Source organism: Cucurbita moschata, unplaced genomic scaffold (assembly GCF_002738365.1).
Source record: "Cucurbita moschata cultivar Rifu unplaced genomic scaffold, Cmos_1.0 Cmo_Scf00052, whole genome shotgun sequence".
Taxonomy (NCBI): Eukaryota; Viridiplantae; Streptophyta; class Magnoliopsida; order Cucurbitales; family Cucurbitaceae; genus Cucurbita; species Cucurbita moschata.
The window spans coordinates 1,171,353-1,197,535 of record NW_019268568.1 but is presented as its reverse complement, the minus strand read 5'-3'; the positions used below and the strand labels follow the sequence as shown (position 1 = coordinate 1,197,535).

Sequence of the window (26,183 nt, the reverse complement as noted above, 5' to 3'; positions counted from 1 at the left end):
AATGAAAGGGTAAAGAATGGAAGCAGAGAAAAGAGGAAAAATGAAGACAGCAAAATATATATAATAAATAAGATAAGCAGCAGAGTGTTAGTTGTACAGAAAAGAGAAAAGAGCAGTGGTTGCTTGTGTATTTCAGATCTTGGTTGTTCCAATCCTGGGCAGAAAGTTATTACAGACAGACATGGACGCACTCCCTGTTTGCTGAATCATTAGAGACCAAAATATTGTTATGATACTAAGAATATGCACTTATATATAGATACCTATCCCTCTGTCAACATAATCTAACCCCTAATATGGAAGAAAACATTCTTGCTAAAACTCACACCCAACGCAAGAATCGGTATTGGCGTCACTCCTTTCAAACTGAATTTTAAAGTTTTATTCTGAGTCAGAACAGTTCCATACAAGAATAATATGATGCTCTTTTGGAACAAACATATCTAATACAGAGAGTCCTGACCAGACCAGACCAGACCAGACCAGAGCAACAACATTTCTCCCAACACATCAATCAATCTCTCACCATAATCTTGCAATCCATGGCTCTCTCTCTCTCTCTCTCTCTTTCTCTCTCTCTCAACTGTTCTTTGTTTCTTCCCTCTTCAAATCAGATGAGAGAACTGGCCAATGATAGTTCATGAAGCTCACTTAGCATCCACTCCTCTCCAGTTTGACCTCCCAGGACTATTGCCCTCGTTCCCCCTACGACACACGTGCTGTGTCCCCATGCGAACCTTGGAGGCCGTCCAGGTACTTTCAATATCCTCCATGTTGGTTTCTCTTCTGTTGGATCAAGGAGGTAAAGCTGTGATGCAGAGTGAAGACCCGCCACTGAGCCACCAAATATCAGTATTCTGCCACCAGGGAGACTCACAGCGACATGGTCCAGTCTAGGCGGAGGTGCTACCCCTCCTGGGTTTCCAGCACCCGGCACTCCGCTTCCAGCTACACATCTCCAACATGGCTCCTCCTCACTTAAATCCATTGTAAAGACATCACTTGATCGAAACCGTAACGGTCCACTTTTCGCTAAACCTCCAAACATCAAAATCTTCCGGCCACCATATACAGATAATGTGTGTCCCAACCGAGAGGGGGGAGTCCAAGTTACAGGTATCTCCCTCCATATGGGTTTCTCCATTGAGAGATCGAGCAGAAAAGTATCACTCAGAAGTACTCCAGAATCTGCACAACCACCAGAGACTATCAACTTGGTGCCGTCAAGAGTGCAGGAGCTATGCCATGATCTTGGAAGCGGAGGAGCCAATCCAGATATTTCACGCCAGGTTGGAGGATTCGCATCCAAATCCAACACGAAAACATCATTAAGCAAGCCCTGTCTACCACAACCGCCAAAGACGACTAAATGAGAACCATTTACACAAGAAAGAGTATGACCCCATCTACCAGGAGGTGGAGAACTAACTTGAACATGCTGCCACTCTGGTTTACTAGAATTTAAATCCAGTACAAAGGTATCATTCATCGGTTGCATATTAACACCCTCCCCACCAAATAATACAACTCTATTACCAACTGCACAAGCACTGAAGTTGCAACGTGAGGGTTCGACAGATCCCCCTACGGTTAGCTTCCTCCAGGCAGCATCTTCGAGAGTTGTCAATTCTCTGGCTAACCGGCCCCAGCCAAGAGTTTTTGCACCAGGCACAGTCTCTAGTACACGTGTTGTTTCACTACCCCAGGCATTTTGGCAGACCATTCTCCAGAGATCCTCGTTCTTCGTCAGCTCATAAAACCGCCTACAAACAGATCCTACTGACGCTATATCTCTGGGCGTCAACCGTGAGAGTATTTTCAACGATATCACCTCATCACTCAATTGGAGAATACCACATACACCACGACAAATATTTCGGTCCCCAACAGATGTAAAGCGAAAAGATGAAAGGCCAGAACGGAACTTATCAGACGATTTTGCTAACTCCTTCGTTGTAGAACTGGTCACAGGTCCCAAATCAATATCGGCTTCAGTGAAGAACTGGATACCAATAACATGGGTTACTGTTTCATCATCTCCATAGATAGGTGTTAACCTCAATTTATTCATCAATGGGGTACCATCTTTCCTAAAGTTCAACAATTCGCCTTGAAATTCCGTGCCATCCTCTAGACATCTTCTGATTTCTGAAACCACTGAAGAGTCAACCAGTGGGTGCCTTCTTTTTGCAAATGGACCTCTACATTGCAAGAACCGACTGCAAGAACATCCCAACTGTGTTAGTAAGCAAGCATCACGTATTAAGTATATATGAATAGAAAGATCAACATGGAGCGTAATGATAAGCTAGGGTAATCCTGCGCTGGCAGATAGAGAGAAAGCATACACATGCATTAGAAAACCGAAGCATCATAACATTAGTGAAATCATATAATTCTAATCATATTAGGCCGGGCATTAGGCGTCCAAGTGTTCTGAAATCTTACATACAGAATCGAGATCTTTGAAAGTTCATAGAGAAAAAACTCTACGTAAGTTATATGTAGATACATCAGATCAAATCGTCAAGTATATTGAAAAATGATGTTACTTCTACAAAGCAGGCCATAATTCAGTTAGTGACAATACTGTTAAAAAAACTCATCCTCAGTTATTAGTTTCTACTGTAAGATTTCCATTTAGTACTGTATCAAAAACTAAGTAGAACAATAACTAATGTATCCTTCTAGCAACGGAAGGTATCGGTCACTCAAACTAAAGGTTGAACTTGTGTTGCTCGTGATTGATCGCCCCTAAAAACATACAGCTAGAAAACAACATTGGTTATACTCAGGTGTATGGAAATGTTGCAGTTCGTATATATGTAAAGTTTGAATAGTTTACTAACCATATTATAACTTCTTCCATTTTTTCCCCCCATAAAACCTCTTAGGAGTAGTTGCCCTCACCAAGAAGGAAGTTGCAGCTGGTGAGAGTAAGAGGTCCTTGGGTTTGGGATAAATGGGGTGCTCTCAAGATTGAAGCATAGATAAAGTGGGCATGCATGACCCACTAATCAAAGAACTAAGCTACAAATTTAGACTCCTTGAACCCGAATAAATAATAAATTCATGTGTTAATACCATGAATTTTTCAACTCCAAATATTGAAAGGTTAAACTCCAAATATTGAGTTGGAGGAAACGAGAAATGTAAGCGTTGCTTTTTGAGCTGGATTTCGCTTTAAATGATAAACGACTTTACACTACGAAGATAACAGGAAACAACCTTCCAAAAAGAGGAAAACAAACAACAAAAAACCAACCAAATAGAATCACCTAAAAAGAATCTAAAAGCACACCATAGAAAGCCCACGAGCTAACCAAAACAACCAAAAGAAGAACAAAGAAACTCCTTCCACACAACAAAGAACATTTAAATAAATGAATAAAATAAACCCACAAACAACCTAACCAAACCCGAATTTTAAAACTAGCAAACCGAAGTACCAGAGAATGGCAGAAACACTAGAACCTTCCAGCCGTTTTGGAATTGTAATTGTCATAGTTGCCCTTGCAATTGATAGGAACAAGAGTGATGGCAGCTTGATGAAAGTAATCTGGAAAATTGAGTTTTTCAAAATGATAGGGAAAAAAGGCCTTGGAGTGACCATTTTGCTCAGATCCATATATATTCTTGAAAACGAAGCCAGATCCAGATATATTCCTCGTTGAAACCTTTAATGAAGTCTTCTAGAAGACCAGTACTAAAATCTTCAATAAGGGTTTCTCCATCAAAAGACATGTAACTACTAACACTTCCATTGGAAAATTCATCATCATCCGAAAGATCATTCCCTAAAGTGGAAGTTTTATTATTAGAACAAAAGATAAAGACATGCCTCCCATAATATTCTTTAAGATAGACTTGAACCTGTTTAGGGACCTTCCACGATAAACAATAGTAGGGTCCCTCGACAAAGGCCACGTGGAAATTAGAGAACATAAGGGGGAGAGAAGGCTGCATCGGCCACGAATTCCCTTTATTTAATTAAGGCCACTATATTAAAAGAGGAAACTTTATAATAAGACTGCTCATCTTTCCAAACTTTCTTAGCTCAAAGGACATTTCAAACAATGGTGAAAATTTGACCTAGAAGAGGACGAATCAAAAGTAAAGATTTGAACCATCACTTTTCCAAGAAACAGGAGGGGGTCTTTTTCTTTATGATGTTTGTCATACAAAGTCTATGTTTCCAAAAAAGGTGTACTCTACCAACAAAGCCAAGACAATCCATCTTTTTTATCTGTATCCATAAGAAACCCTCTCCCATTATTGGGATGCATTGTTAAAGTGTTGTTCTAATGTTGTTTCAACAGGCGTATGCCTAAGGATTCTCCAAGAGTTAGAGGAGCCCCTTTAAAGATTTGATACTAGAGAAGAAAAGCTTACAAGATAAAGCGACAGTCAATGAACAAATTATTGCCTTAGAATGGGTGCACCCTCCCCAAAGAATTGTGAAATTACCCTTCCTTTTTTTAATAAAGTGAATGAAGAGTAACAACAAAAATCCTATTTTTAGCTCGATTATCCAAAGAGACGAAGGGTTCCAATCAAGGCCTCTTTTGCGGTCGCATCCAAAGTTCTTCCTTTTCACCATCCACCAAAGTTCTTTCTTTTCACCATCCACCAATTAAAAAAGGAAGGTTGATTTTCCTGGGTGACTGTTCTTGTCATGATGTACTCATTTTTATAGCACCAGCAACCGAAGTCGAGCATACATAAAATGATTTTCATTCGTGAATAGGCAGGAGGAAATAATGGGCAGCCAACCACTTAAACATAGAGTTCCACCCACTCTCCACATAAATGAAAAGGGTGGTCCATCCACTTATTTTTAAAAATGAGAATGATAAAATTTCCTAGATGGGGAAGATTGGAGAAGTGATCTCTCTCTCTCTCTCTCTCTCTCCTTACAGGAAACAAAAACATTCCCTATGAAGAAGTATTTACAAGAAGCTTGTGCATTGTGGAGCGACAGTAGTTAAGTTGTAATTACAAAAAGGATGTTTTATCTTCCTCCAAGATAAAGCTAAGAAAATGATAGAATCTACAAAAGTTGGTGTGTTATGCTTCTTCACATTGAAGATACGACCGTTCCGCTCAAGCCAACAACTCCAAAAGAAAGCCCTCATGAAATTCAACCAAAGAGTCTTCTTCTCATCTTTAAAAGGATGTCCCATCTAAACACTAGAAAGAGAAGATGTCACCTGGGTGAACCAAATCCCAGTCCATAGATGATAAGTTAAAGCTCCAAAATTCATTGGCAAAGTTATTTCTAGATCCACCATATACCGAGGGCAGCGTGAGGGAGAGATGTACAGCCAAGGGGATTTCCTTTGAAGAACATCGTGGATGTTGATACTCGACAAACTAGGCTCCCAAATAAAGAATTTTATCCCTATTTTGGATAAGAACCTCCCCATATATGTTTGTAGAGAAACTCTCAAATTTTTGTAACCCAACCGACCCAATTTCCCTTGTAAGGGATTTGGTTTATGAAGAGCCCATCTTTTTCTAAAAAACCAGCAGCATTCATCCACATTTACAGAAGTGATCTTATTTTCCTTTTTCTTGAAACAAGAAAACAAATTCTTCAGTGTTACAACCTAATAACACACCCAAAAGGCACCACCGCTAAAACCACCCAGATAAACTATCCAAGTAACTTAAAGAAAACCACCCCAGTTAGAATTGATTGTAAAGGCACTATAATTTCTAATCACTTCTAAGGAAACGCACAAATATACGTAAAATTTAGCTAACTCAAGTACTTCTCGCAACCTCCCGTTTGCCCATTGAAAATTATGGTGGTTTCTTTCCTTCCAAATACACCTCCAAACAAATTTCAAGGTCTTCGTACAAAGTTTCTCTGTTTTCCTCTTGAAAAGGTCACTCAAAACAGATTTTGAAAATTCCATGATGATTCAAATATTATTAAACAAGAGCACTAATCCTCCATGAACTATAACTATGAGACAGGAAGATCAAACAAATACTTCTTTGTGGGCTCAAACCTTCAAGCCTTCACAAGCTCCAAAGTGAAGACAAAATCTTGACGGTTCCAAAGCCAACATGGAGTGTTTCCTTTAAAGCTGGTAAGTATTTTGATCCTAAAGACAAGCTGATCAAACAAAGACTTCTTTTTGGGGCACTTTATGTTTCAAGTTTTCTCGAAGAAATCTTCAGCAAAACAACTTTTCGACAATCTCAGATGATAAAACAAGATTTACTGGAAAAGAGACCGGCAATATTATTATTTCAAGTCCTCACATCTCTTCCAACCGCAGTCGTTAATCTAAAGTAGCTTTACAAGATCAAAGACTCCTTAAATCGAATTTCCTCCATCTTTCTCCAAGTCAGAATATCCCAACACATCAAAATCATCCCAACAATCAAATGCACATTCCCCAGACAGTTGTATAACGATTTGGAAATTTTAGAGCAAGTGGTTGAAAATAATCTAAATATCCTGATTGTCTTGAAATTTGATTCACTTCCCATTTCCAAATTTGATTCAAGAGTGTTCTAAGACTGTTTTTCTTTTTATCATGGAAATATCCACCAAAAACTTATGTGCTTCATCCTTTTTTTCTCCCTAGTTAACCACTCCTTCATTGGCCTATATATACTAGTGATCACATTATGCCAAACTTTATCAGTTTCTCTGAAATATCACTACTTCATTTGCCATAAAATTTCACACCTTTTCAAATGTCCAATTCGAAATTTGCCACCTTACCATGCCAAAGGAAGTTTCTTATATTTCTTTCCACATTTACTACCACTCTGTTTGGTATAGGAAACATTGACATGAAAAGGGTTGGTAATATAGCTAGTACAAGTTGATAAATAGCTGAACTACCTTCAAAATGACAGTACTTCGTCCATTTACCCAATTATGCATAACTTTCTCCACCAACAGCTTCCAAAGATCAATCTACTTTTTACTTATTAACCATTAACAAAAAAATCACAACCTGTCATATTTTATGCTTTCTCAAGATCAATTTTTGTTGGCCTGCCCCTTTTCTCTTCTTTTCTTACACAAAAGAGTAGAAAATGGCATACAGAAAGACGGCCCATTGGATTCAAACCAAACTAGCTATACAAGAAAGGGTTTCAATCCAAAAGAATAAGCCGAAGCAAATAATTACAACCATCTCCTATTCTTATTCTTCTTCTTTTTTTTTTTTTTTTTTTTTTTTTTTTTTTTTTTGGAAACTAAACCATCTTTTCCCCTTTCAATAATCCTTTTTTTTTTTTTTCCTACTAAGAAACCAAGTTACATTGAGGAAGATGAAAGGATTTGTATCATTATTTCATTTTCCACAAGTAAAGTATCAATTATTTGTCTCCCCTCTGTAGAAGCAATAAGAAAGGACAACACTGTAGAATCCAGCACACCAACTAACCTTTTAACCAATATATTTATTACTTATTAGGGGTAGCAAATTATAGACCAACAAGCCCTTATTAATAATGAGGATATTGAGGATTATAGAACTCCCAAACAAAAGAGGGTCACTTTAAGACTTCAAGAAGGCATAGGATCACATGAATAGAAACTTCCATGACAAAATTTAGCGAAGAGAGACTTCAGATGTAAATGAAGATGGCAGATTTGGAGTTGCAGCAAAACAGTTACGTACTTCATTCTCATTAATGGTAAGCCACCATAGCATTTGAGCCTTGAAAGGTCTTATACATGGTGATCCTCCTCCTTTTTCACTCTATGCTAACAGTGGATATTCTTAGTAGAATTATTTCTCAAGGTCGATGACAATATTCTTGAAAGTTCTGCGATTGGAAAGGATAAAGATCATCTCATTTTTAGTTCACTGATGAAACCATCTTTTTCTACTAATTGAAGGAAAGGTTGTTCCTCAATTTGAATCACATTAGAGCAATCATCAAGACATAGGCTTAAAATTAACAAAGACAAGTGTTAGATTTTGGTTTGAATGGTGACCCGCAGAAGGTGGATGGATGGGCTGCTCTTGCGGGGAGCAAGGTTGGCTCATTCCCTTCGTTCTATTTGTGGCCTTCATCTTGGCCAAAACCCAAGAAGTTTCTCTTTTTGGATCCAGTAGTGGATAAGGTTCATAGAGAGTAGCCTCGTGGGAGAAAAGCTACTTTCAGAAAGAGGTAGGATGACTTTTGTTTGTTCATTCTTAAGTTGTATCTCAGTATACATTTTTCCATGTTTAGATTCCCTAGTACTGTTAGTAAAACTTATGAAAAGTTTACAAAGGATTTTGGGGTGGAGAAGATCGAAGGGGGGAAGGGACTTGTCTTATGCAATGAAAGGTGGTCACAAAGCCAATGGACTTAGGGGGATAGAATTAGGGAATGTAAGGGCATGAACCGAGACCTTGTTGGCTAAATAATTGCAGTGCTTCCCCTTGAATCTAAGACCTTATGGTACAGAATTATCACAAGCAAATATAGTCCTCGCCCTTTTGGGCGAATGTCCATAGGGCTAAATGCACTTCCAAAAATCCTTGATGAGCTCCCCTTCTTTTCTCAATTTGTTATGTTTTTTGTGAGTGATGGGAGGGATACTTATTTTTGGTAGGATAAGTGGTTGGAGGATAGACCTCTTTACCCTATGTATGAGAAATTGGGTGGCAGATGGGCCCTCTCATTTTGATTAGGGTTTTGTCATCTATCTTCTGATAAGAAACCAAGACATTATGGCTCTTTTATACTTGATTGAGGAGTCGGAGATTACTTGAGGGCGAAGGGATATTCATCTTCAGAGTCCAAATCTCTTATAATTCCCTCTTTTGGCGTATGGTGAACCACTCTCCCTCAAATGTGTCTTTCTTTACTTTATAGTGGAAGGTGAAATTTCCCAAGAAGGTTACGTTTTTCACGTAACAGGCCATTCACGAAAAAATTTCAACATCTTGGATCGATTAGTGAGAAAGTTGCCCAATTTAGTAGGCTCACTTGGATGCATTCTTTGTTGGAAGGAAACAAAGAACTTATCATAATTTTAGAGTTATGACTTTGTTGGAGCGGTTTGGAGATGTTTGTTTCAAGCATTCAACTTTCGGTTTGCTAGACATGTGGATTGCAAAGAGATGGTCAAGGAGCTCCTTCTCCATCCGCCCTTAAGGGAAGCGGGGCCTATAAGGAGAGATGAATAATAGGACTTTAGAGGTGTTGTTAGGGACTCGAGTGATGTTGTAATCAACCTTTTAAGTCTATTTTACTTGACTGGAGCCTATTTATTTAGTTTTGCTCCCTTTTAGTGGGCTTGGTTTCTTGTACACCTTTGTATACTTTCATTTGTTCTAAATGAAAGTTCGATTATTCATTAAAAAAATGATCTTGCATACACTAAGAACCAAACTGATTGCTGAAAAAAATTCCTTACTTCTTTTTTAACCATAGCTAATGAAGTCTCTTTATGGGGGAATTCAAAATACCATTCACCGGGAAATCCTTTAACATCTCCATGACCTCATCCTTGAGAAAGAACCAAAATTTTGTGAAAAATGTCGTCTTTCAAGTCAAAACCATCTTGACCCGTGCTTTTGTATAAACTCTTCAAAGCTAATAAAACATCACCTCCTTCAAAGGGTGTTTCGAGCCAAATACTTCCAATCTAGAAGATTGGCTGCCAACACACCACTTCCCAAATAAATCCGCGAGATTACTAGAAAAAGCCATAAGTTCATACTAACCTATGAAAACTTGCTGAATTGTCATCTCACTAAATCAAACCAACCTTTTTTTCTCTTTTTTGTAGAAATCTTACTCCCTCTTTGTGACTTAACTCCACAAATTCCTGTTTGAGAATAATTTCTTCTCCTTGTCCTCAACCAAAAACCTAACCAAGAAGTATTCACCAAATGGATGAACCCTAGACTCCTTGAAACTCAGTAACCAATCATTGAGACTCTTTTTACAATCTATTATTACAGTTACATCATGACTTCGTAACTTGTTGGCCTTTGCCTAGATTTCGGGTTTTACTGCTTTTTATTCAATCCATCTATAAAGTACTTTCCAGTAAAAAATCTCCACCAACTTCAAGTATTGAAGATACCAAACTAAGCATGAAAAATAAAATCCATCCTTCAGAGGGCAATACACACTAATCTTCAAAATACCTAAAACCTTGCTTCTCGGAATCATAAGAATCCTAAGAGCTCCATCTTTTACAGCCTCAAAAGCAGACTAAATACCTCCCCTACATAGCATCACAAGAAAAATTATAACAATAAGCCTAATCCTCATTCCAAGAATACTGTCATAGTACAAAATCTTGTGGTTGGTGCTTGCTTCCTCGAAAGCAATGCACATCTTCTAAATTTTGCAAATAGAAAAGCTTTAGCATCAAAAGATTTCTATAGTATGCTTCTAACTATCCATGCAAACCTTTTGAATTTCTTTGGGATTTGGTTTGCTGTATAATCGGGCGTAAGAAGTAGCGATTACTTGATAAGAAAAACACTTTGACAGCGCCAATATTCCACAACCTCCATCAAGACAATAGGGAAAAAGGAAACTAGACGAGATTTCTTATAGCTGAAATGAGAATAATAGAATCTAAGAACAAAAAGGTCATTGTTGTATGCCACATAAAATAGAAAATGATGGTACAACAACTTGATAAAAATTGCAGAATATGGATGTTAAGGCACAGAATGGTTTCTTAAGAAACTGGCACTAATTTCATTGCTCCCTTTCAGAGATAATCACTTCACGGTTTGGGAACAAAATATCCATCGTTGTAAGGAAGCCTTTTATTTATGATATGCCTTCTTGTAAAGGAGTGTTCGTTTACATAAGCACGAGATTACTCATCTACCCTATCAGAGTATCCCATCCTTTGAAGATTCGTCTCATATTGAGACGTTCATTTCCGTAGGCACAAGATTACTCGTCTACCCTATCGGAGTATCCCATCCTTGGAAGATTCATCTCATATTGAGAAAAGAGACCCATTATGGAGACTTGTGAGTAGAATTCTTCAAACTTAACTGATTACAAAAACTCACAGCGAAGCTAAATTGTCCCAAGAAATGAAATGCAAGGATGTCGATCATACCTTCCAGAGAACACACTACGGTTTCCAGCAACCTACCCATCAGCTATATACACAGACCAAGAACTTGCCAATCCATACAACATTAGGCTAACTGACCAATTAAAGAATAACTAGGCCCAAGACTTCCTATTCGCCCAAGAAACCACAAGACATAACCATAAAAAACAAATGCCAGCCCGTCACTAACCAACCGAAATAACCCCACCCCAACAAAAGGAAGAGAAAATACGCATTCAACAGCTAAATAAGGTCCAGAATTATAACATAAATAGCAGCGAATCAATATAATACGACTATTTTACAAATAAACTGACCAATTGCGACCAAGCACTTCCTCCGCCCGATAGCCAGAAACCATTTCGAAGACGGTGTTGACATAGATGATGGGATGGTCGGGTTCAAGAGAATCGGTGACGACGAACCCACATGGCGCAGTTTGGAACAAGTTCTCCACAGGAAAAGGAAGAGGCCCACCATCGTTGAGTAAGAAGCCCTCGTCCTCCTCGTCTCCGCTCAGATCCGAATTGCTGTCCCACTCCATTTTCCTCGCTTCCAAAACCCAAATATTCTCTTCAACCCATTTACAGATATCCAATTAGGAAGAAAACCCAGAAAAGAATCCGGCGATCGGAGGCCAAAAAATAGGGTTTTAGCACAAAAACGAACAATTAAGACGGTGGCAACACTCGACAACCGAAATTGAAGAAGGTTGGGACGGTTCACACAGGAAAAGATAACGAGTGGTTGAAAGGGTTCGGCAATTTAGCTAAAAGTTTAGCTCTTCGATAGAAAGAGATAGAGAGAGAGAGAGAGAAAGAAAGAGATTTTTGGTTTGACGGGGTTAATAAAAACTTGGTTTGGTTTCGTGTTCGCTCTTCACCGCCCTCTGATGAAGAGAAGTCAGGGATGGAGAGGCTACTACTGGGTGGTTGAGGCTTCTGGAAAGGAATAGCCTTTTTGCCGCTTTTACGAAATGAGGATTTTACTGTGGCTAAGGCTGGTGGATCGAGGCTTGGCTTGGTTCGATCGGGCTTACATGGAGCTTTAGGTCTACGCTAAGTCTTGTTCAGGAAAAAGGGTATCTCATTTCCTCCGCTGTTTTTAACTTCTACCGTTCCTTTCTTCCTTTCATTTCCCCACACTGCCAGTTCTCTCACATGTGGGGTAATTGATAGAAATGGTTCAAACATCGCATCTCCTTACTATTTCTGGTGTTTCTTTGTGTGAATATACCTGCTTGCCCTCTTTTCAAATATTTTATTTACACTAACCAAACCCATTCCTAAACTAACATGAACGTAATTTGACGATGAATGTATTAATGCAAAGTCCAAGTTCATTATAACCTCGTATGAGGCAACTTAAAGTCTCGACTTCTTCGTTATACATAACTTTCTCCGTCTCTTACTTTGGCACGTGAGCCTTTTGTCTCCCTTTTTGCAAGTTACCTCTCTTCTAAACTACAAATTCTCGATCGAAGCACATGACGGTGCTGTAAGTTTTCTCTTGCTAAATTTAGACATCGACAAATATGATAAAGTTATAAAATATTATCTAGATTTTGCATTATTATTGAATTAGAAGGTAAATTTTAAGAACCGCACTGCAAAAGTGAGATTTTGACCATTACCAATTCGTAAAAGGGAATTTGCTTTATACTATTAAGGCAATATAAGATGATGACAATAAATAGCCATGTGTACATAAATGGTTTTTTGGAGTTGAAGCCTCTAAGTGCAATATCCTTACTTACACAACATGTAAAAGGGATAAAAAGAATACAAAAATAGACATCTTCAACGAGGTTGTGAAACTGAAAGGACAAGTTGGGCTTCATCAATGTCTACAGCCCAACTCCAAGGCCCATTTCAAGTGACAAACCCTCCCATTTATGAATGAGTTGCTAAGGTGTTTGATGTTTTGTACGATTATTAAATATCTACAAGTACTTCTCTATAATGAACAAAGAAATAAACAAGCAGGAATACCTCCTAGAGAGATCAAGAACTCATCATCTCCCTTACATGGGAAGCAAGTCTTTGCGTGGAATGATAATTGAACGAATCGTCGATGTTCTTGATCCCGAACACGAAATCCATAGCTTCTTGATATTTTCTTGCTTTACAATAACCGTCCACGACGACCTTGTACGTAACTTCATTGGGTTTGCAGTTGTTCTGAATCATGTAGCTAATGACTTCATCTACCTCTGCAAACATTCCACGTCCCGCATACCCCGACACGAAAGTGTTGTACGTAAATATGCAAGGATGAATCCCTCGAGCTGTCATCTCGGACATAGTTCTTATTGCTTCTTGCATGAGTCCTTGTCTGCAGAAGCCTTTAATTACGGTGTTGTATGAAATGAGATCGGGTTTTAAGCCAGATTTTACAAGTCCCTTGAGGATTTCTTCTGCTTTCCAGCATTCTCCTCTTCTGGCATACATATTCATTAAGCTATTGTAGGTGACGAGATCCGGTTGCAGTCCACCTTCACGAATCAAGTGCAACGTCTCGTGGGCTCGTTCGTACATGTTGTTTTTAGCAAAAATTGATAGCATCGAGTTGAATATAACCATGTCGGGCTTGTATCCATTCTTCATCAGCTCCTCAAATGCCCTTTCCATTCCTGCAACTGCTCTGCACTTGATGTTTGAAAGAACGAGTGTTCTTAAAAGAACCCAGCTGGGGAAGATCTGACCATCATAGATATCTTTCTCAATCCTCTTTAATCCTTTCACATTCCCCCCTTTTGCATAGCAATGGAGCATCAATGAGTATGAGGTTTCATTAGGTTTGAATCCCTTGTTCTTCATATCCAGGAACACAGATTCGGCTGCTTTCCAATCCCCTCGTCGAGCCAAAGCGTTCAGAAGCGCGTTATAAGTCATAATACATGGTGTAAATCCAGCTTTAATCATCTCATCGTACATCTCTGCCACATCGATCTTCGACCCACAACGGCTATACGTGCTAATCAAAGTGTTAAACGTGTCTCTGCCGGGTTCAAAACCACAGTTTTTCATCTCCCTAAGAACACGGTTCACAAACTTGTGATTCCCCTTATCACCACACATGGCAAGCATCGTGTTCCATGTTATTCGGTTTGGTGAACATCCATTCGTTCTCATATCAACGAGTATCTTTATCATTTCCTCCGACTGCAACTTCTTTCCCAGAAGTGCAAGAATAGAATTATACGTGCAAACATTAGGAACACATCCTGATTTCTTCATCTGGTTAAACAGTTCTAATGCCTTCACCTCCTTTCCTGCGCTACCATAGGCATTTATGAGAGTTGTATAAGTCACAGCATCTGGCGTCACACCTTTGCGAGTCATTGTGTCGATTACATCAGCTCCTTCCTCGTAGAATCCAGCCCGAACATAAGCTGCTACGAGCTCATTGTAGGTAATAGAGTCCGGGGTGCAATTATTATCCTCCATTTCTTTCAAGATGTTTAAAGCCTCTGAATACATCCCAGCTTTTCCAAAGACTTGAAGTAAAGCATTGTAGGTGACAGTTCCTGGCTCATAGCCACTTGATTTCAACCCAAACAAGAAATCTTTTGCTTCATTTATCAAACCCTCTCTTCCACAAGCAGATATCACAGTGCTACAGGTGAACTCATCAAATTGCAAACCTACACTCCTCATTTCATCCAACAAACCTAAAATTTTATCCCAAGAACGACCCATTTTCCCATAAACATCAAGCATCACATTGTATGTAACCAAACTTGGAGAAAGGCCACTGTCCTTCATTCTATCAAACATGGCAATGGCTTGCTTATATTCGCCATTTCGAGAATAGGCGTGAAGAATGGTGGTGCAAGAGCGAACATCAAGCGAGTATTTGTCAATGGGCATTTCGTCGAACAGCTTGAGTGCAGTTGAATATTTCGATTCTCTTCCAAGAATCTTTATCATAAGTTCAACAGCTTTATTATCTAGTTTCAAATTTCCAGAAACAGAGTTCGACACAAACCATTCAAACAACAAAATAGCCCTCTCGCTATGCCCCGAAAGGTCTAGCGCTTTCAAGAGACTGACCAAATCAATTTCAAGCAACTCAAACTTGACAGAATCAAAATAAGCATTCAAGCTGTCAAAAGGCTGTTCAGCGATTGAATTAAGCAAGCACATACCCTTTTTGGAGAGAAATTGAAGAGGCCCATCTCGAATCTTCTCGTCATTGTACACAATTTCCGGAGCTGAATTCAAGAGGGGTTTCTTCAACTGAGGCCCTTTGCTCCGTTTCTTAGTTGAATCCACTGAAATTTGAAGAGAAGGCAAATGGGCAACATTCTTTTGCCCAACCTTTACATGTTTGAGCTTGTGGAGAGTGTCATTAGGAGGCAGAGACAATTGAAGAAGATGCTGAAGAAGGGTATCGACCGGAAATGAGGAAGAGGGCGGCGATGGAGGAGGAGGAGGAGGAGGAGGAAGATTCGTTGAATTAAACTTCAAAGATTGATTTGGTGGAATGGGTCTGTTCACTGGAAGTGGGCATCTGTTGGGGAAGAGAGCGCCTTCCATTCTCGCACTAAATATGGAACTCGAGCTTCGAGGTTAAATAAAAATGGCGGAATTGAGCTCGATTGTTGACGGAGGAGACGGATAAGGAAACTAATTCCACGGAGTGAAAGACTTAGCCGATGCATTGAGCTTAAGTTCACAGAATGTGTGAGGGAGAAGAGGGGCCATTATGACTATATTGCTCTCTAATTTTGAACCACACTATAGCCGTACTAGCCTAATGTCAGCTCTTAAGCTCACCGCTAGTAAATATTATATTATTCGAACTTTTTCTTTTCGGCTTCCTCTTTAAAACGGGTTTACTAGACATAGATTTTTACACTCTTATAAAATAATGTTTACTCTCCTCACCGACCAATTTGAGATCTCACATGCTAGATATGTATGCATGTGATTGTTTTGTGTATGAATATACAAATTGAATGGATGTTATGCATATCTTTCTGAAATGTTGTGGTGTATGCACATGAATCTTAGTAATTATCTATTGGTGTGCGTGAGAATTACTTTGGATTATATCGTAGTGTTGGGGTAAATTAATAACTATCTATGTACATGATAACCGTACCTCCTCCATGAGTCCCGTGACAGTTGTCTATCTTTATTTGAGAATAATTATTAATATTGATTGCTAATTAAACTTTAAAAAAACACCTAAAAACATATTATTTATAATATATTAAATTAAAATTGTTTTAATAAATTGAATTAATCAAAATAAATTAACTTCTAACAATTAATTATATAAGCAGTAAATCCAATTAGAAATAATTATAATTAAAAGAACTAACGAATAATATTTATTTATATAAATTTTTGATAACATTCTATCTCTTATTTCATTTTATTTTAAATAAATTTAATTAATTATAGATCTTCTAACCAAAAAGACTTTTTTTCATATATGACAATAGTATGAGTATCACTCTATTAATTAAATGTCACATCAAAATCTTTAAAAAAATATATAACACGGATCTTGCCACATTAAATAAATTTTTAAATAAAAAGAAAGAATTCTAATATGAACCCATGGAAAATGTTGTATTATAAAAATTTCATGACGTTGATCACACACAAGAGGTCCCGAGAGACCTTGTCTCCACGAAAAGATACTGCCACAACTAAATTCCAAACAAATCTAAGTATTCAATTTAACTGATTTTGTTGATATTGCTTAAGCGGTAAGATTGGAATGAGACAAAAATATAACAAAATCTTGGATTAAAAAAAAAAATTGTAATCCATAGACAAAATTATTATAGAGAACCGTTATTTTGGTCGGATATTATTTTGAAATATTATATTTTCATTTTATATTTATTTCAATATTTTGGATATATTTTTTATAAGGTTTGAATTTAATTTCTATATGATCTATTTGTGGGGTTTTATTGGGTTTTATGTCCTAAAACTCATAGTTTGTAAACAAAGATATATTCTATTTTCAATAAAGTTATTATTGATGTTTATTCAGTAAAAATTGTTATTGAATAAAGTGAACTTTACGATCATTAATCTAAATCCAATAAACTAAGAACACTCTGGCTATAGTATGATTACTTGAACTATATGTAGAGACATAAGAGTGGATAAAGTTCAAGTATATAGTCAAAATGATCTATAGTATAAGAATAAGGCTGAGTACTTTATTCTGGGGACACTATGGATGCGGCCCACTTTTGTATATGATATAAACAATGTGATCACTAAATTGTGCATGTGGAAACATGTGAGTGGGGGCGTCCTATGCAATGAGTATTGCATAAGATCGGACCATGAAGAAAACCACTCTCACTTTATAAAGTCGTTTACTGTTGAGACTGATTTTCTTTTCATTCGATAACCTAGGTAACTCGGTTTTAATCCTGGGCTAACCATGAACTCCTGTTTATTCGGAATTATCCTTAGATTTGCATGGGTGAGAGTGGCTCTAGTTCGCCCACTCAACTGGCCTCCCATTTCAGGGGTAAGACTGGGTGAATGGCTAGGGACGTGGGGTGCAAGACAGAATTCACTCCTACCCACTTTTAGGGATAGAAGAAAGGTAGTTCCCTTAAGCACTGACTCCAAGTCTTGAACAAGGGGCCCCACTCTCTCATTGGCCTGAGAGGAATTCGGTTTACTGGTTGGACCACAAACCAATTGTTCATTAGAGGATCAGTGAGACATAAGGAACAAGAAGTAACTTCAGGGGTAAAACGGTAAATTGACCCAGCTCTAGTTACGAACAACCTGTGAAGGATCGACTTACTAATCATGGTTATATCAGATGGACAGAAATATATCTATAGTGAGGGGAGTGTAACTACTAGGCTATAGTGGAGTGTCCTAGTAGTTAATGAATGTTGGTTAACCAGGTTAATGAGTTTAATCGGTTAATCTTGGATCGTTGGAGACCATGATCTATAGGTCCATTAGGTCCCTCTGCTAGCTCATATCGGACTAAACCATAGAACAATGTGACGAGTGAGTTCGAAGTGTTCGAATTCAAATTAGGGAATATGCGTTACATATATACGATATATTTAACCGCAATTTTGTTTTATTTACGAATTAAACGAAAAGAGAGAATCTGAGATATTTAAATAAGATTTAAATATCTTAATCAATTATGTGTCGAAATTGATTGGGATTGGCATTTGAATTAATATTAAATATTAATTAAATAGTTTAATTAATCATTTAATGTTACTTTAATTTGAAATTCATTATTCAAATTAATTGTTGAATTAAAATGAAGAAAGTCAAAATGTTGACTTTCATCTAATGGAAAAATCCATGTTAGTGGAATTTTGAGGTGTCAAAATTTGGTTTAACCAAACTTGCATGTTTGCCAAATAAACCCCACAAGTTTGAGTGTCAAAATTTGGTTAACTCAAACATGCATGCTTGTCACATAATCCCAAACATTTGAGTGAAATTTTAAGTGTCAAAATTTGGTGATCTCAAGTTTGCATGAACATGCAAACTTGACTCTTTAAATAGAGCGATCATGATACTTGGAGGGGATTCTTCGTCTTGATGAAAAACCTTGAGAAAAACTTCTCACAAACACTCTCTTTCACATATACAAAATCCCTCCCAAGTTTAGTCACTCACCGGATTCCACAATCCCATTCTAAGGCCGGAGGATAGTGGAGAAGACACTAGTGGTGGTTCGAAACCGGTTCGTGAGGCAAAAGGAGTTTGAACTACAAAAAGTTAATATTTAAACTCATTAAGTTTTAATACTTATGAACATGCTAGTAATTTACAATAATTGATGTTCTAAAAGTGCCTAAGATCCAAATTGCTTCCGCATGTGTTATATTAACACCAACACTATTTTTTTTCTAAATTTTAGAAATCATTGAGTTAAATTTTAATTAATTAATTTAAAATTGTTATAATATGATTCTTCCAAAAATAATTTGATTATAATTAAGTCAATCATCTAAAAACTTACAACAAAGAATAAATGTGTAAAATCTTAAAATTAATAATTTATTAAAAATAAAATTTAAAATTCAATCGTAAAATTAAATACTTCGAAAAATCAAAATTAAAAAATATCATTTTATTATTTAAATTCTCTAATTTTGTTTACCAATTTCTCAAAAAATATCTGTCCCAAAATTTTTTAAATAATCATTTTGATTATTGTTATTATTTTGTTATTTGATATTTACATATGCAAATCTAGGTAGCTTAAACTTATAATTATCACATATTTGTTATTTATTTATTTATTTAAATTACATTGTTTTTTAAATCATCCAGAAAAATGGCAACACAACATTTAATAAAAATTTTAGAAATATATTTATTTTAAAATTAACTTTTGGCGGACAAAATTTAAGATTTACTAAAATAATATGACAAATTTAAAACGAAACGATGAAAATGATAGTTCCAATAATAATATTTTGACAAAATAAATAAATAAATAAATAAAAGGAGTGAAAAGGGAAAAGAACGGAGAATCAATAATTTACAAACGCCTTTCAGAGCAGAACTGCGCTTCTGGACTTTGGTTCGGTTGTTCAGAGCTCGGGCGGAGAAGGCGAGAGAACGAGCTAAGTTTGCTTCTGCATTCTTCAGAGCTCTGAATCTCCACCATTTTCTTTTCCTTCTCAGAGGGGGAAACCGTCTTGGCAATGGATTCCGTGTTCGTTAGAGCCTACCGAAGTCATGTTGGTATGCTGTTTGTTTTTCTTACAATCTTAGTGGTTTGAGACTGTTTCAGTTCAGTTCAATCTTAGTTTTCTCCGCCGGAAGTTCTGCATTTTGTTTTTAGCTTTTTTTTTTTTTCTTTCTCGTTGATTGGTGTGTTTTTGTTTTCGAGTGTGTTTTTCTTTTTTGATGCTTCGCTTTCATTTGCGCTTGAGGAGTTACTCGATGATGTTCTCGCGATTCTCATCCTATTCCTTGAATGAAGCTGATTTGAGTCTGGTTTTGTCTGATTCGCTGTTTCTGTTCAGTAGGTGCGATTGGAAGCGGCTGGACAAATCGTGACGTCAACAATGTTTGGCTTCCAAGTAAGACCAATTCGTCGTTTTTGAATCCTTATTTTCTTTGCACTATCGCTTCTGATTCTCGTCTTCTTTGGCATCTTTAATTCGTCAATCGCACACGCAGGATTCGTGTATTTTTGCTTGATTTTTAAAATTTCATGTTTGGTACTGCTATTGTCAAAAGACTGTTGTTGATTGTGCAAGTTTGGATGAATTGAACTAGCGGAAGAGATTATCCGGGCGGCGGGTTGCCATGTAAGCTTGGAGGGGGCTATTTGAGAGTAGATGAATTTTAAAATTAAACAATAATTTCAGTCGTATAGAAACATTTAATGTTTTTTAGCCAGATATTGGGTCGTAATTTTAGAAATTTAATTCGGGAACTACGATATAACATTACCTGCCAATAGCCTTTAAGTCTGAAGACAGCATAAACGCCGGTGTCGATTAAAACTCTGAAACTGCACTTTTACTTCACAGCAAAGTCATTTGAGAACTGAAATTGATACCCATTTTATTTTTTTAATTTATTTTTAAATTATGCTTGTTTTCTCACCATTTTTTAAGTAAGTTTTTCACATTCCCTTGAAAATACATTGAATTCTAAGCCAAATTTCACAAACCAAATCAAGTTATTAAATAATACTTTTCTTATTTTTTAAATTTTGACAGATTTTTTAGAATGCTTTTAAAATATAGGTGATAAAGTTAGGAAGCTAGACGCTGAAGTATTGGTTACAAGCTTAATTTTCAAAATCAGAAAACCATAAACAACATGTTATTGGAACCTAAGATTTCAATTCTAAAAATTATTATTATTATTATTATTTTGTTAAAATTGAGAATATTTCTATGCAAAAGAAGATAAAATTATGGTATCTTAATCAATAGTTCAATATCAAGTAAACTTTCAATAATATACAAATATATCTATATCTATATATATATATATTGGAATAAGAAATAGTTCTTCCATGGTGAAAGAGTATACGAACGTGTACAAAAAGACAAGCTCACGAAAGGAGTTCTCAACCAACTACAAGAATGGACTCCAGTCCAAAAGAATAACACTCGGCTGATTATTACAAAAAAATAGGTTAACAAATAGATAGCTATTGTCGAATATCCCTGGAAAAAGGTTGTACACACGTGTGAATCTGCGTCTATTTCTATTTATATATACCTCTTGTGTGTTCACGTATCATAAGAGTGGGAGGAAGGTGCGGATCAATTTTAAGGAAGTACCTTCATGTTTATTGAGTAGATTTAGAAATCTGAAGCGTTGAGTTTGTTTTCTATATGATACTTTTGACACTTGTTCAACATGGTCATGTCAGATGCTGATGAACACATGTTGGTTGATTATTTGGGCACTTGTTCAACATTTTTATGGCTCCGTCCTACACCTTACATGTATAATCAAAGCACAAGTTTTTTAGTCTCTCCTTCCTATACATTGTTCTAGCCGTTGAATCATTTCTCCCATCCGGCAATCGTCGTGGATAATTCTAGGATGAGCATTTTTACAGTCTCTATGAGCCTGCACCCTTAGTTTGGTTTAACAGGCGCACTGCTTGATATTTGTTGGATGTCTGTTGAATACTCACTGAATATGTGTTCTAGTTTGATACTTTAAGCACTTGTTCAACATGTGTCAGATGCTGATGAACTCATGTTGGATGATTATTGGACACTTGCTAAAGTGTTCAATCATTACTTATTAGCTTATGTTTGAAACTAGTAATTGATAAAGGAAAATAATAAAATTTGAGTGAAAATATTTAACGTTTTTAACCATATATTTGAAGACTTAATTTTACTACTAATGAAATTTACCAAGGAACATAGTTGATTTACATTTCTTTCCTAGGATAGGTTGAATCATTATAAAAAAATATTCTGTTTAATCCTTTGACTTGTGCTATAAGATGTTAAGATCATGAGAAATATACAATTCATTTCTTCCATTTCTGGAAAGATATATTTTTTTTCCTTAGCTTATTTTACACATTTAAATGTCATCATAAATTTGAACAAATTTATGTGAAAATCATTGAAATGTGTGGATATTCAAATATATCTGAATTAATGTATAGTCTGATAACATATCCTAGCCTTTTTGAAAATGATGTATGTTGTATTTCAATGGGTGACTTTATCCTCTGTTTATGTTTATGTTTTTTAGTGTAGCCTTTATAAATATAGCTCCTTGTTTTGGACGAGATTATGGGAAGATGGGGTGCATGAGGTTTCCTAGTGTACCGATAATGGGGTTGTTTAGGTCACTTCTCGTTCATGTGTTATCTTTTAGCCTTTGCAGGCATGCTAGTGATGTTGTGCGAGGGTGGATATTTATTGGGTTGAACCTTGGTGTGAAAAGACTTTAGTTATTTCTGCCTTTGTAGCTCATCTACTCTCATTGCCGGTTGGAAGAGTTTTTTTTTTGTAATTCCTTTCTCAATGATAAGAAAATATTCTTTCTTGAAGAGATGAATACAAGGATAGTCTAAAAGGCAATTATCAGGGAAACAAAATAGGAACGAAAAATCACGTACAAGAGAAAAAAGACCAAGCTCGATCATTCATTTATCAATTAGGAGCTAGTTACAAATAAAGAAGTAAATAACAAAACACAGAAATAGTTGTACAATATGATTTGACACCTTTTGTTAGGAACGTCTTTTCCCCTTTTGTAAGTTTGTCTCATCAATGAAATTTAATGAATCCGTTTCTTTTGAAAAGAAATAAAGAAAACAAGATGACAGGAGAATTGTTTCCGTAATAGTGTTAGTATACAACTACGAAGTCTAGGTGGCATTCAAACCACTATCTTTTGGAAGTTCAAATACTACTTTGGCCCTGCACTTTCAAAATGTTCATTGCGGTTCCTACACATTCAAGTTTGGTTTAATTTGGTCCCTATACTTTTAATATGTCCATTTTGGTCCCTGTAATTTAAAAAAGTAACCATTTGTTTTCTTTTGTTTTTTCTTTTTTCTCTCTAATACATCGATAGTTTCTTATAAATTAAAAAAATAATAATAATAATAATAATAATAAAAGTTACAGAAGTTTGACTCTGCAACTATGCCTCTGTCCATTTCATTCTTTCGTTGTTTTTCTAGTAGAGAGGTGGATGGATGTGCCCTTTTACCATCCATTTTGAGGGTTTGGTGTAGTCCCATGGGCGTCATTTAAGGGTACAGTAGGAAAAAATGGGCTCTATTCTGTGTGATTCTCAGACAGACTTGTATTCATCTGTGAGATTCTCCTCTGTGACTAGTTTTCAGGAAGGTCTTGTGGAAAGATCAAATGACAGCTCTCTAAGAACTTGATTGAAACCAATCCTTACGATGTTGAAGGAAATTTTTTCCATAATTCAAGACCACAAGCTTCAATAAGAGACAAATTTTAGTCTGAAAGAATATTTGGTAGTTTCTGTGGTCATAACTTTAACAATCAAATCTGGTCACAGGATGACTAAAGTCTGGTTTTGTGAGAGTTATAGATAGAGTGAAAATAGAAGGATGTTTAATGATCTTAAAAGAAGCATCCAAGTGCTGTGGGAATTTATTGTTTGTTTTTTCTTCCTGGAGTCAAAACTATTTCTTGATATTTTTAAAGCGGATGACCTTTGTTAGGTCTTCTTTTTGTAAAATTCATATAATTGGGATGTACTTCATGAAGAGATTCAGAAAAGAAGAAGGTTGGCTCCCCCCTCCCTCATTTTCCTTTTTTTGATATGTGCAATTATGGCTCTTCTGTTGTCTTATGATTTGAAAACGTAGAATAATTAAGGAAAGAGTTCAAGAATGCTTGCTTATCATTCACATGTCCCAATTGAAGGTCCAAGGCCTGGAGCACTGAAGATGTCTAAGAGGCCCAGTTGTGTGGAGTCTGAATCTAAATCACATCATGTTGAATGTGTCTTTAGAAGACATTGGGAAGGATACACCTTCTGTCAGAAGAAAAACAACCGAATTCAAATTAGAAATGCAGCCTCTAATCACCCTTTTGAATCCGAATCGGAAGTTTTACATTCCAAAAATTATGGTGACTCTGTAAAGAGTTTCTTGGATGCTTTCTATAGGTTTTCACGGCCGCACACAGTTATTGGTACAGTTACGTTTAAAAACTCATGTCCTTTTAGGTCAATAACTTTTTGTTTCATTTCATTCTTTGTGGGAAAATTATTTGATGTAGCCACCACATTGTGGCTGCCACCATCTAAAGCACTGAAAAATTACTCTCTCTGAAATATATTATGTATCTTCAGCTTATGCTTTCCTTTCATGCTTGCAGGCATTGAGCATTGTATCAGTTTCTCTACTAGCCGTTGAGAAACTATCAGACTTGTCACCATTATTTTTAACTGGGGTGTTGGAGGTGATGTTTCAAACAAGATTTATAGTTCAATTCTTTTTTTTTTTTGTGCTTTTGTAAATCTTTAACACATTTGCAAAAAAATTTCCAGGCTATAGTTGCTGCCCTCTTCATGAATATTTATATTGTAGGTCTGAACCAATTATTTGACATCGAAATAGATAAGGTACTTCTTTTGTATTCTTTTTCCCGTAGCAGCATATTAAATTAGGTCTGCTGTCATAATTTTTAGCGAACTTGGAAGAGTATCCCATGAGTAAATTTTTATCAGAATGATGTAGCAGTCTTGGTTTTGGACCTACTTTTACATAGGCATTTCTGGCAGGGTATCATGCCCATTTGTGTAGTGATCTCCTTATTTGGTCATTACCATAATCTTTTTTAATTTACCAGTGTGAGCATTTCAACCATATATATCTTCTAAAAATGTGTGGTAGCACCATGAGTGTGCAGAATAAACTATCATGTGATCTGACCTTCACTTAATAACATTTGAATAATAATAAAAGCGGAGCTTGCAATATTCTTTCTTGTAGCCATCAAAGAAGACCTTAATGATTCCTATGTGTTTCCGTTGCAGATTAACAAGCCATATCTTCCATTAGCATCGGGAGAATATTCTTTTGGAACTGGCGTTGCAATTGTCTTCACGTTTTCTATCCTGGTATTACTTTTTATGTGCCACATCATTCGCAAGACCCTTTGTTAGAATTTTTATTTTAATATCTTTTGGGGTTTATTTGAAGCAATTTAATATGTAGAAAATATCTGCATACTATTTTTTTTTTTGGACAAAATAACCCTTTGGTCCTTAGGTTTTGAGTTTAGTTTTTGTTTGGTCTCCACGTTTTAAAATGTTGTACTTTTATTCTTGAGTTTTGATTTTAATTTCTATTGGGTCCCTACACTTTTCTAGAACATTTTAAAATTTTCATTTTATTAATTATAATCTTATAATTTAATATTAACTATAAATGATTAGCAATTACAGTTAAAGATATATTAAAATATGAAGGGAGAAATACGTATATATTGAAAAGTGGAGTGCAAAATGGGTAGGTAAGTTTCTCTCTTTTAACTCTTAATATGATATACAGTATAGATACTATTTCTTTTAGTTAGGAATATCTGTAGATGCATATAACTTTTATTATAAGCTTTTAATAAATTTTACTTCTTATGGTTATTTCCATTTGTGTATCTGAACTACGTATAATGGGCTCCATTCTTAAACTACTTTACTCTCCCTATGTTTTTGTACAGAGTTTTTGGCTAGGATGGATTGTTCGTTCATGGCCATTGTTTTGGGCACTTTTGATCAGCTTTATTCTTGGGACTGCTTATTCCATTGATGTGAGTGGCTACCTTTATCTTATCATTTATTTTCAGATTCTTATCTACCAAAAAGCCAAATCAAGTATGTCTATCTTGTCTAAACTTGCTACAGTATCCTTTAATTGGAGTGTTGAAACCACTCTTTTCATAATTAAATGTGAGATAACATTAATGATTATTGCACAGGGTCCAAATAGGTAATCAATTTTCACATCCTTTTCCTTTTCATGACCACTGCTTCCTTTGTCTCTCTTTAACCCAATAGAGTTGTTAGATAGGAGTTGCATTTGCAAAACTAAAGAAGCAAGTAAACTCTCGTCTTCCTTTCTTTGTCAGTGCTACTGTCACTTGAGGTGGGGGGGGGGG

General features: G+C 36.3%; 3 protein-coding genes across 4 annotated transcripts in view; 1 reads left to right on the top strand and 2 right to left on the bottom strand.

Moving 5' to 3' along the window:
* Positions 1–359: 359 nt before the first annotated feature.
* On the bottom strand, positions 360–12,198 carry LOC111436170 (adagio protein 1-like). Its single transcript, XM_023073881.1, has 2 exons — positions 11,380–12,198; positions 360–2,219 (listed from the first exon to the last, which is right to left on the bottom strand). Exons 1-2 carry the CDS (start codon positions 11,604–11,606, stop codon positions 611–613), a joined length of 1,836 nt encoding a protein of 611 aa, XP_022929649.1. The 5' UTR covers positions 11,607–12,198; the 3' UTR covers positions 360–610.
* A 500-nt stretch (positions 12,199–12,698) lies between these two features.
* LOC111436267 (pentatricopeptide repeat-containing protein At2g18940, chloroplastic-like) lies at positions 12,699–15,700 on the bottom strand. Its single transcript, XM_023074013.1, has one exon. The coding sequence runs from the start codon at positions 15,601–15,603 to the stop codon at positions 13,066–13,068; it is 2,538 nt and encodes an 845-aa protein (XP_022929781.1). The 5' UTR covers positions 15,604–15,700; the 3' UTR covers positions 12,699–13,065.
* A 3,852-nt stretch (positions 15,701–19,552) lies between these two features.
* LOC111436184 (homogentisate phytyltransferase 1, chloroplastic-like) overlaps positions 19,553–26,183 on the top strand; it is a 13,521-nt gene continuing 6,890 nt past the window's right edge. Inside the window, exons 1-7 of one of the 2 annotated variants that reach the window (XM_023073902.1) lie at positions 19,553–19,782; positions 20,070–20,123; positions 23,946–24,220; positions 24,402–24,485; positions 24,574–24,648; positions 25,063–25,146; positions 25,746–25,835. In XM_023073902.1, the coding sequence (XP_022929670.1) occupies positions 19,743–19,782; positions 20,070–20,123; positions 23,946–24,220; positions 24,402–24,485; positions 24,574–24,648; positions 25,063–25,146; positions 25,746–25,835 (702 nt within the window). In that variant the 5' untranslated portion in view covers positions 19,553–19,742. Of the gene's footprint in view, positions 19,783–20,066; positions 20,124–23,945; positions 24,221–24,401; positions 24,486–24,573; positions 24,649–25,062; positions 25,147–25,745; positions 25,836–26,183 lie in introns of both variants that reach the window. The other variant, XM_023073901.1, reaches the window with a different exon arrangement.